This window comes from Peromyscus californicus, unplaced genomic scaffold, assembly GCF_007827085.1.
Source record: "Peromyscus californicus insignis strain IS unplaced genomic scaffold, ASM782708v3 Scaffold_10__1_contigs__length_136768540, whole genome shotgun sequence".
Classification (NCBI taxonomy): domain Eukaryota; kingdom Metazoa; phylum Chordata; class Mammalia; order Rodentia; family Cricetidae; genus Peromyscus; species Peromyscus californicus.
Genome location: NW_026294391.1, coordinates 12,978,233 through 12,990,625, shown reverse-complemented (window position 1 = coordinate 12,990,625; position 12,393 = coordinate 12,978,233). Strand labels below are relative to the sequence as shown.

The window sequence follows — 12,393 nt, the reverse complement described above, 5'->3', positions numbered from 1 at the left end:
TAGCTCACAAAAGCTGTAAAACCCACCCACTTTCTCAGACTAAGTGTTTAGGCTAGTTCCACACATTTGCTCATGTCAGATCGCTTGCGGAGAAGCCTAACTGGGGGTGACTTTATCAGACAGTCTTCCCATGAGGCATAGGCTATCCTAGAATCCGCTATTCTCCTGTCTGCCTCAAGTGCTGGGATTCTGGGCATAGATTCTGAGCTTATGATGGTGGGTTTTATCAGGAGCTAGAGTCCAAGGTTTGTTCCAGTTCTCCTTGAAGGGCAACCATGAGTTCTTCGTAGTTTGGCAGAACAAACAGAACTGCTTTATAGTCTACTTGGTGGGTTTCAAGTCTTGTTATGTATTTCATTCTATCACATTTGATTATTACGATTCTTTTCTGCGCTGACACATTAGGAAGTTACAAGACACAGGTGGTATTAGAGAACACTGTCTACTCCATAACCAGTCTAGGCTTTGAAGTTACCCCTGAGTCTTTCTGTGTTATCCCTAGTACCAACTTGTTCCTTTCCATTTCCCTCCTTCAATTTCTCCAGAACCTGATATCCCTTTCTCCTGGTTCCTCTTGTCTTTTTCAAGCCATCTGATCTCTTGCCTAGAATTTTAAGGCACTAAAATGTCACCATCCCCATATTTGCCCTTCATTTGCCCTCTGCACTATCAATTTTCCAAAACTTGAACCTGATCATATCATTCCTCTGCTTTGAAATCACTTGTTGGTGCTTTGGCTCCAAGATAAGATCATGAAGTGTACACAGTGTTATGCCATCTAGACTTCTAGCTAGATATCCTGCCTTATACCTGCTGTGCCCCCTGTGGCTCGAACTGCCACCACCCCACCCACATACCTCATCCTGGGAGGCTTAGACCTCCAAAAGGCAGACTCTGTTTCTGTAATTCAGAAGCATTATCAGACAGTACAGTGCTAAGCTCCTATATGGATGAGTACTCCATAAATACTGATGGGTGAATGAATGAAGGAAGGAAGGAAAGAATAAATGAATGCAGTGCTGGCCTTGCCCAGGCAAGTGAGAATGGTTGGATGACAAGAACAGCTCTGAATGTTTGCCTGTAATTCAAATTCATTTTCTACTTCCCTCCCCCGCCACATGTTTATGGTTTTTTTCTAATTTACAGACTATCTCAATACATTTAGCTTTGCCATGCATAACTGATTTATTCATTCTTCATAAATCAATTCCAGTATAGCCATGTAGAAAACAAGAACCACTTTTAATAACGTTTACATTCCACAGAACTTATGTTGGTTTTAGTACATGTTATCATGCCCAGTATACAGAATTTTATGCATAGTTTCACCATCACGTTTCAATGACTTTCTGGCCTTTTCTTCTATCAATGGCTTCTTCACTAGGAAATCCTATGTAAAGACACTAAATAAGGAAAGAAAACTTTGAAAGCAAAGGAAGAAAAATGCATTGCTATGGTAAGTGAACTAATTTTTACATGTGGCTCATAAAAAGAAGCCTCTTTATTTTGTGGACAGATTTTAATAAACTATAAGAAGTAACACTTCTAAGAATCTACTGAAAAGTGGTGGAGGACCACTCGTCTAAAAACACATTCCACAATCATAGGCAATGTCAAAAATCTTAGTTGGCTTCATTTTTCTAGCCCATGAAATGGGAATGAGCAATTACTTACCCTGATTCTGTATTGCCAACAAAATGAACACACAAGAGGACTTGGTGAGAATGCCAAATGTGACCCCCCCTTTTTTTTTACTAGCAGTGATGATTTTGGTTTGGCCAGAAGGTTTATATAAAGGTCTCAGTTTAGTGATAGCCTAGCACACTAGTTATTCAAGCCAGTTACTGCTACACTATGCTTGTAGATGCATGCACATATAAGTGAAATACTGCCTTTTTAGAGGTGTACTAATAAGAAGAACCACAAAATATAAAAGCACAAATACTTCTGTGGTGATATATTGTGTACCCTAATACACTTGCCTGAGGATCAGAGGACAGAGCCAGCCACTAGATTAGACATAGAGGCCAGACAGTGGTGGCACACAGCCTTAATCCTATCACTCGAGAGGCAGAGTTCAAGGCCACACTGGAAACAGATCCAGGCAGTGGTGGCACACATGTTTAATCGCAGTACTGTGAAGCACACATGCCTTTAATCCCAGAAAGTGATGTCTGGGCAGAGAAAGGTATATAAGGCATGAGGAAGCAGGAACTCACTCTCTTTAGACTGAGGATTTCACAGAGGTAAGAACTAGTGGCTGGCTGTTCTGCTTCTCTGATCTTTCAGCTTTCACCCTGATATCTGGCTCTGGGTTTTTTATTAAAAGACCATCGAAGATTTGAACAACATACCTCTCTTTTATAAACTTTAAATTCAGAGGCTATCTCTTGAGATACCTTTCCTACTCATATTTCTTGTCATCCTTGCTTTTGACTTCATTTTGATTTTTAAGACAAGGTCTTCCTATATAGCTCGAATTAATTCTGTAGTCCATGTTGGTTTCAAACTCTCCATCTTCCTACCTCAGTCTCTCAAGTGCTAGGATGATCAGTGTGTAGCAACACATCCTGCCTGTTATCCTTTTGAATCTATGATATTATCTTTTTTTTTTTACTTTTCTTTCCTTTTTGGAGCAGGGGACATTGGCTATTTTAGACAAGATCTCATTTGTGGGTCTTAGTGGGCCTAGAACTCACTATGTAGACTAGGCTAGCCTTAAATTTGTGGTAATCCTCCTGTCTCTGTCCCTGGAGTGCTGGGATTACAGACATGCATCACCATGCCTGAAAACCTTTTTTATATTGCTATGTTCACTCTAACTTTGTCATGTCCTCAAGGGCCTTCCCTGGCATTCCTTAAAAAGATGTTGCTGTTCTTTTGGTTTTTTTTGTTTTGTTTTGTTTTGTTTTGTTGCTGTGTCTGGTGCCAACAGAGGCCATAAGAGGGCATCAGAATGCCCAGAACTGGAGTTAGAGAGAGTTGTGAGCCTCCATGTGGGTGCTGAGAATTGAACCCGGATCCTCTGCAAGAGCAGCAAGTGCTTGTGACCATTATGCCATTCCTCTATCCTTGATGTGTTTTATTTTGTGTTTCTTTCGCTGTTGGTGGTATTTTGAAACAGGGTCTTCCTGTGTAGCTCATTCTGACACTGAACTAATGGTGATCCTCCTGGCTCCACTTCCTGAGTGCTGAGATTACAGTTATGTGCACCCGTCTGCCTATCTGACTAAAGTGGAAAGTGAACTCTTGATCATCCAGCTTTGCAGACTCCAGAGTGGTAGGACTCCAGGTATACATTATTGCATCAAAATAGAAAGGAAAAGAGGGGCTGGGCGTGTAGCCTGGTGGTAACAGGTTTGTTCAGCATGTGTGAGACCCTGAGTTCAATCCTCAGGACTACAAACAGACAGAGTGTTGTTCTCCAGTTACCATCTATTGTTTGGCTTATTTCCATCCATCCCAGTACCTATGATAATGGGAAATTAACCATGTAATAGGTATTCTATGGGATTTCTACATCCACACATTCTATAGCTGTGGATTCTATTAGTGAAATGAAGATTGAAATATCTTTAAAATGTCAGGCACATGCCTCAGCAACATGGTGAACTCAAGACCAGTCTTGACTATATGAGACTCTTTCTCAACAAAATAAAACAAAACAACACATTTTTTAAAACTACCTGTGTCTGTGGAGGTGTCTCAGTGGTTAAGAATACTTGTTCTTGCAGAAGACCCAGGTTCGATTCCTAGCCACCCAGATGGTGGCTAATAACCATACATAACTCAAGTTCCAGGGGATCCAATGCCCTCTTCTGATCTCCTCCTTCTCCCTCTCCTTTCTCCCTCTCCCCCTCTCTCTCCCTCTCTGTCAGCTAGCTTTCTTATATTGGGATAGTACCACCCACAGTGGGCTAGGCACTCTCCCATCAATCATTAATCTAGAGAATTCTTCACAGGCATGGCCACAGGCCATCTGATCAGGCAATGCTTCAATTGATGTTTTCTCTTCCCAAGTGGCTGAGATTATGTCAAGTTGGCACTAAAAATTAACCAGAACAACACCCAAGGACGTGACTTACCTATTCTGGTTCATATCTGTCTTATCATCTCTCTGTACAGGATGCCTGTTGACACCTACCTCTACAAAAGTATTCCTTCTGTTTATAATTTTTTTCTTCCTACCAAATAATTAATTCTTCAAGGCTCACTGTTGTGTAGCAGGTTTTTTCCTCCAAGATTAAAACCTTCTGTTTTGGAGGGTCGCTTGTTAAGACACAAGAGATTTAGGAGGAGGTGAAACAACAGATGTTCTAAGGCAGTGGTTCTCAATCTTCCTAATGCTACGACCATTTAGTACATACAGGTCTTCATGTTGTCGTGACCCCCAACCATAAAAAATGTTTTCATTGTTCCTTCATAGCTGTAATTTTGCTACTGTTATGAACCATAATGTAAATGTCTGATATGCAGGCTATCTGATCTTGAAACCCCTGTGAAAGGGTTGTTCAACTCCCAGAGGGGTCGACCCACAGATTGAAGACCACTGTTCTAAAGGGAGCAGAGGAAGGAGAACCATTCTATCCTGCGGGGAAGCTCCTGAAGCTCAGGAAGAAATAACTCAAGAGCTTCAAGGATGCCCCCCAACTGAACAGATATACTAGGGCTCTCCCTCCCCAAACACACAGAAGATGTAAGGACTCCCGAGAGATACTCTCAGGCAAGCTGATCTACCTAGAAGAGGATCAGACCAGTCAAGATGCCTTGGCAGAAGAAGCAGAAAAACATTCAAACCACCTAGAAGAGGCAGAGACCAGCCACGTTACTTAGAAGAAGCAAAGAGCAGTCAAACCACCTAGAAGAGGTGGAGACCAGCTAAGCTGCCTGAAGGAAGCTCAGACCAACTGAGCTGCCTGAAAAGACCACTCCCAATCTGTTGCGCTGCCTGTAAGTTGTACAGTGAGCTCCAGTGTTCATAAGCTGCCCTGTGCTGGGTGGGCTTTAGTGCCACAGTTGTCACTGAGTGATTCTACTCCTATAAGTAACCCCTCACCCATATTCTTGTAAACCAATAAAACTCACTGGTTCACCAAGGTAGACTTCGGTGATATCTATCATGAGCTTCCTATCTGGGGTAAGTAGACGTCTGTTCAAGTCTCTCCAGAAATAGTGTCACACAATACCTGCTCAAATATATGTTTTTGTGTAATCTAATCCTTTACACAGACACATGGACATGAAGGGATTCTTCTTGTAAGAGCTTACAAATAATCATATAATAGTAATGATACCTACAGAATTTCTTTTAAAACAGGGCATCACTATGTTATCAAGGTTAGCATCACACTAGTAGGCTCTGGCTCCTTCTAAGTACAACAAGAAGCAGATAAAATTCTTGCAGATTAAAAAAAAAAAGTCAAGGTGGATCTGGTAGCACACACCTATAACCCTAGGACTCCAGATATGAAAACAGGAAGATCACCAACTCAAGGTCATTCTTAGCTACATTATACATTAACAGCCAATCTGTAAAATATAGAGGTTTGAAAAGACAAACTAGCTGGACACAGTGGCTCACCGCTGTGATAAACACTGGGGAGCCTGTGGTAAGATGATTGCCACAAGTGAAGGGTTAGCCTGGGTTACATGGTAAGTTCCAGGCCTCCCTGGGCTAAAGGGTGAGACTCTGTCCTAAACATTTCGAAGGGAGGAAGTAGGAGGGAGGGAGGAAAAGGGAAGAAGTCGGGAGGGAAGGGAAAGGAAAGAAAGAAGGCAGAAATGGAACACTATATTCAAACAACATCACACCAAAAAAAATTAGTAATATTGAAGGACTCAAATGAATGAGATCATCAGCTCATTAGAGAAACAAAAACCCATGAACAGGAAACCTTCACGAAAAGAAATTATACTGTTTAGCAAATGCAAGAAACTATGTTCAAATCCATTAATTAAAACTGAAATTTGAGAGGCAGAGGCAGGCAGATCTCTGTGAGTTCAAGGCCAGCCTGGTCTACAGAGTGAGTTCCAGGACAGCCAGGGCTACATAGAGAAACCTTGTCTCAAAAAACAAAACCGGGAGGCAGAGCCAGGCGGATCTCTGTGAGTTCGAGGCCAGCCTGGGCTACAGAGTGAGATCCCAGGAAAGGCGCAAAGCTACACAGAGAAACCCTGTCTCGAAAAACCAAAAAAAAAAAAAAAAAAAAAAAAAAAACCAAAACCAAACAAAAGAAAAAAGGATAGAAAGAAAAGAAAAAAATCCTGAAATTTGAAATAACAGATGCCAGAGGTGGTGGTGAACACCTTTAATTCTAGCACCCAGAAGGCAGATTTCTGTGAGTTCAAGGTCAACCTGGTATACATAGTGAGTTCCAGGTCAACCAGAGCACCATAGTGAGACCCTGTCTCAAATAATAAGAGTTAAAAAAAGAGAAGTATTAATAGAAATTATTCAGCCTATCACATTGAAGATGAAAATTATGGTATTCTACACCATAGTGGTGAAAGAAATTAACACTGGCATACAGTCATGAAATAAAAATGCTCTCATATGCTTAAAAGATACACATATACACTGTGGTGGTCTGAATGGCCGTCAAAGACTCATGTGTTTGAATGCTTGGCCCCTAATTTGTGGAGCTTATTGGGAAGGATTAGTAGGTATGGCCTTGTTGGAGGAGGTGTGTCACAGGAGGTGGGCTTTGAGGTTTCCAAAACACTCCCAATTTTCTGTCTGTCTCCCTGTCTCTGTGCATGTGTCTCTCTGTGTGTGTCTCTGTTTCTCTGTCTCTCTCTGCACCACCCCCTCTCTCTGCCTCCTACTTGTGGATCAAGATGAGAGTTCTCAGCTGTTGCTAACACTATGTCTTTGCTCCACCATAATGGACTCTAACCTTCTGAAACTGTAGGCTGATTAAACATTTCTTTTGTAAGTTGAATTGATCATGGTGTTTTGTCATAGCAACAGATAAGTAACTAACACACACACACACACACACAGAGACAGAGACAGACAGACAGAAAGACTATATAGTGGTTCATTGTGGCATTACTTGGAATAACAAAAGAGGAGAATAACTAAAATGTGTATCAATAGAAGCTTGGTTACATGAACTTAAAGCACAGCCATACCATGCACTGTACGCAGCCATAGAAATGATAATGCAAGGAGGTAATCAAATAATCACTGGGATATCACTTAACTTTCCAGATGATTTCCTGCTAATGAAAATACAGTTTTAAAAAGTGGGTAAGATCTGAGCACCTACTTCACCAAAGAGGATATATAAGCCTGGCAAATAAGCACATGATATGATATTAAACCACCTCATTAGCCATTAAGGAAATAAAACTCAAATCATGAGATAATGGTACATACTTTTTAGGAAAGCTAAAATAAAAATTACTGATAACAACATCTTTGATACTGCCAAAGATGTAGAACACACAGAACACTCATATAGAGCTAGTTAAGATGCAAAATTTTGCAGGCACTTTGAACAGTGTTTTGGCATTTTCTTTTAAAGTCAAATACACATTTACCCCGAGATTCAAGGCTCCCACCCCTGGGTATGCATGCAGCAAGAAAATGATAAATTTCCAAGTCACTGAGCTGAGCAAAAGAATTCAGTCTCAAAAGAGGACACAGGACAGGGGGCTAGTAAGATGTCTGAGTGGGGAAGGACACTTGCTGCTAAGCTTGACAACCTAAGTTCTATCCATAGAACCTACATGGTGTAAGAACTGATTTGTTAAGTTATCCTCTGTCCTCTACATGCACACCATGGCCCATGCATGTCCCACCCTCTCCATACCCCCCACACAAAGTAAAATAATATAAATTCCAGTAATGTGATATCCTCAAAGGAAAACAAAAAATGACTAGGACAGAGTAAAGATCAGTGATATCAAGGACTAGAGGGGACAGAGGTCTAAAATCAAAGGAATAGCAAGAAGGAATTTTTCTATGGGTCAAGACAATTCAATATCCTGCCAGTGTGTTGGTAAGAAGAATGTATTAAAAGTTGCAAGGCTGTGTGCCTACTGTACACAAGTTACAAATATTTGGAAAACTAGCAATAATGGTACCTTCTATTTCTCGATCTAAAGGAGGCACATCATCTCTCATGGAGAAATCCATAGCAGTCCCTGGGATGTCCATCAAGTCTTCATCGCTAGAGCTGCTCTGGAAGCTACTAAAACTTCCCTGATGGAAGCCTCTGTTATCCATGGCTCCTGTGTAGAAAAACAAATACCAGGCTCATCACAATGAACAATTAGCCCCTAACAGATTTTTTCCCATTGTGCCAACTTCAGGGCTTATTTCACTTTCACAGCTTATTATTTCTCAAAGCACTCACACTATGCATTATAAACTTACTACTATTTACTTAGCAGCAGACAGGCCCATAGGTATGCACATACAATATACAACAGTTGGGGCTGGACAGATGGCTAAGTGGTTAGGAACACTTGTGCTTGCAGAGGACCTCAGTTAGGTTCCCAGTACCCACATGGTAGTTCACAGCCATCTACTACTCTAGTTTCAGGGGAACCAATACCTTCTTCTCACCTGTGTGGGAACCAAGCATGATGTGGTACATGTACATACATGCAAACAAAGCACTCATACAGATAAAATAAGATGTAAAAATCTAAAAAGAAATTTAAAAAACAAAAATATATTCCACAGCTACAATCAAGGGTGACGGCTTAAACCCTGACTTTCACTCTTATAAACCACATTCTCTGTCATCATATCATTAACCATCGTTCATCTTGGTTGTCAATTTGATCTGGAACTGGAATCAACTAAAAGGTAAGCCTCTGGGCATTTCTGTGAGGAATTTTCTTGATCAGATTATTTGAAGTGAGAAGACCCACCCTAAATGTGGGTGGCACCCACATGGAAGAAGGAAACTTGGCTTTTTGCCTGTTTGCCTTCACTGTGGCTGGCAAGTTCATCTATTCTGATGCTACAACTGCTGCATTCCTTCGCTGATAGTGGACCCAGATTCCTCGGATATCTAACATAGACTGAAGACCGGTAGCTCTCCAGGAATCCTCCAGACCTTCAATGCCAGACTGGGACTGCTGAGATATCCAGCTTAGCCTCCCGGACTGAGTAAATACCAGATTGTCAGCCTGTCAGATGTAAAACAGCCATTTTTGGACTATCCAGACTTTACCCTGTAAGCCAATCTAATAAATCCCATTTAAATACATATTATTCATTCTATTGGTTCTGTTCCTCTAGAACACACCCCCTTTCTGGAAATACGGTATTGAATCTTTAATTCCATCAGTATTGGTGGGGGGGAATGTAATGCTAAGGGTGGAATTCAGGACCTCAAACATGCTATGACTGAGCTACAACACCTAACTATGGGTTTTCTCTGATAGCTGTGTTTTTCTGTATTTGCTCTGAATTTTACGTCAGTGGATTTATTCAAACAAATATCTCTTTATTGATTGCTAGCTCTTTCCCATTTCTGTAATTTTCAACTAATCTTAGAGGGTTTCAAAATTAGGAAAAATAACGATTGCATGATTTCCAGGCAAGCCTTGATTAAAGATTGTCTCCAAATGTTCAAAAAACTATAAACTTACTAAAAAGTGAAAGGTACCCATGTGTGATGGTTTCTTGGGCCCTTTTTTGAAGTTCATGATCTTGACAGTTTTGAAGATTATAAGTCACAATTATTTTGTAGGCAATCTCCCACTTTTTAGGATATAAGTTCTTAATTCAGGCTAGCCTCAAACTTACTATGTAGCTGAAGATAGCCTTGAACTCTTGATCTCCCTGCTTCTACTTTGTAAGTACTGGGATTAGGCCTCTACTAAGAGGTACAACAACAGAATGTCAGTTTGTAACAGTGATTAGTTTCTGATGTGATATTTTGGTATAAAATATTTAATTTAACCATTATGTATTTGCATGTAAGCAGAATACTTGTTGTTGTTTAATCAGTGTCTCAAAACCCATTGCTGTCATTTTCATGTTCAAATTTCCCAAAATTTGTTCAGTAGGAACTTCTTCATGCTGGCTCCACCTTGCTTTCCTTCAAATTCATGGCCTCTTTTTTCATTAATTGTTGTTACATGCATATGTGTATAAACTTCAACACCCCAAGCCACATACCTTCTCACACCACTTGGGCATGATTCCCTAACCTAGGTCAGCTACATTCACAGGTTTTCTACAGAAATAATGAACTTTCAAAACAGGAAATAAATAACCCCTGTACTTTAAACTTGATCCCAGCTCCCATCTGTCTGAGACAAAAGATTCATTTACTTTAGTTCATCCTTTAAGGAAGCCTACTGTACATTGACTAATACTGATTCAAAAATTTTACATGCTTCAAAATGTTCAACATTTTGAGTTCCCACAAGATTCCAGAAATGGAAATCCCACATCAGGTCTCCTCTGATAGGTTGCAGTCAATCTGAAGTGTATTAAAATAGTGTATAAAATGACCTCTGAACTATGCAAAATCTACATATAATACAAATTAGTATCATATTTAGACTTGAGTCTTATCTCAAAGACATCTTACTATATATGCAAATATTTCAAAATCTGAAACTTCCAGTCCCAAGCATTTCTGGCTTTGTGTTGTAGATTTTGAGACAGAGTTCTCACTATGTAGCCCAGGCTGGTTTTGAACCTGTAATTATCCTTCCTCAGTCTTCTTAGTGAAAATACAGGAATGTACCACCATGCTCTATTACTCTCCAGCATTTTTGACAAAGGGTATTAAATGTGTATCCACAGACCCTGCTTACCTCTTCCTAACTCCCTAAGAATGCCACCTGACACTTTTGTTGTTGCCACTTCAAAGTCAACAAGAATGAAAAAACAGCAGGAAAACCATTCATCTACACACAAATCATAAAATCCCAAGAAGGCATGATCCTTGCCCTCCCCCCGACACACACACACACACACACACACACACACACACACACACACACACACGCCAATGTTCCCTTTAAATGCAAGTGTCATCAGTATTTATACTTAGTAGCTGTTTGATCGTAGAATTTGATATTTTCAATGAATCTACAAAAACATCCTCAATCTCAATTAGTGAGGTTTTCTAGATTTCTAAAACTCTCAACTGGAAACAAAGCCTGTTTTAGCTGATGAGAAAAAAAAATGCTAACAAAGTAGCTAACGAAGTAACTCAATTTAAATTTATTAAATAAAGCTAGGCATAGTAGCACAGGTCATAAATTCTAGCACTTAGGAAAACCAGGCAGGAGGATCCAGAGTTCGAGACCAGTATGAGATACATGAGACTTAGCCAGGAGGAGGAAGAGGAGGAGGAGGAGGAGGAGGAGGAGGAGGAGGAGGAGGAGGAGGAGGAGGAGGAGGAGGAGAAAACATTAAATGCCTGGGGGACCCATATGGTGGATACCTCTGAAAGAAAGCCAAAGAATTTGTAAGGTGACAGAATCCTTTCCTTCTTTCTTTCCCTGTGGTTATATGTTTCATTCCAAATGTGATTTAAAATCCCCAGTTCCAGTAACTCTACTAACCATACAAATCATGGAAAGACAGTACAAGCAGTCCAAAACTAATTTATGTTTGGCTTTGGAATGCATCCTGTATTCATAGTTTCAGATGTGTGCAGCTAGTGTGCTGAGAAGTCATCAGAACAAAATAATAACACCAGAGAAGACCCAAGAAAGGAGTAACTGGAAAACTTCTCAGTTTCCCCACAGGGACCTTACAAAGTCTTTCCTGTAAGCCACTGACATGGAAGAACCCAGTTAAACTGAGCTAGCTCATATTAATGCGCTCCTGAAGCAGCCATTTGGTTCAATGTTTGTATTATAGAATGTTGCCTTAGTAAATGCACAGAAAGACAGTGAACCAAGCAAAACGGATGAGTGAGTGGGAGTGCAACAAAGGAAATAATACCAGCCAGAAAGGTGAATGTGGATAATTTCTTTGGATACAGCACTTATTTTGCAGATATAAAGATGTTCAAAAGAAAAACAAATAAAGCATCAGAACGAATAAACAAAATCCTTTCAAGCTGACACTTGAGTTGAGCCAAGTGGTTGAAGCCTGTAATCCTAGCTACCTCAGACAGCAGGAGGATTGCAAATTCAAAGCCTGTATAAACTACAGAGTAAGTTCAAAGCCAGACTGGAAAACTTAGTGAGGTGTGTCTCAAAAGAAAAAGTATTAGAAGGGATGAGAACATATCTCACTGGTACAGCACTTGCATAGCGTAAGTGAGGTTCTAGATTCAAGCCCTTGCACCACAAAACTACTAATTAATTTTCGCTTATCTTTTAACATATTTTAATTAAAATGCAATAACATCACCTCCCCCTTCTCTTTCCTCCTCTCAACCCCTCCCATGTGCCCCTCAC

At 40.4% G+C, this 12,393-nt stretch overlaps 1 protein-coding gene across 1 annotated transcript in view; it reads right to left on the bottom strand.

The window, feature by feature from the left end:
• The window catches only part of Clcn5 (chloride voltage-gated channel 5), a 166,294-nt gene that overhangs the window by 51,536 nt on the left and 102,365 nt on the right, over positions 1 to 12,393 (bottom strand). Inside the window, exon 3 of the mRNA XM_052750304.1 lies at positions 8,092 to 8,238. Coding sequence (XP_052606264.1) covers positions 8,092 to 8,238 — 147 coding nt within the window. The remainder of the gene's footprint in view (positions 1 to 8,091; positions 8,239 to 12,393) is intronic.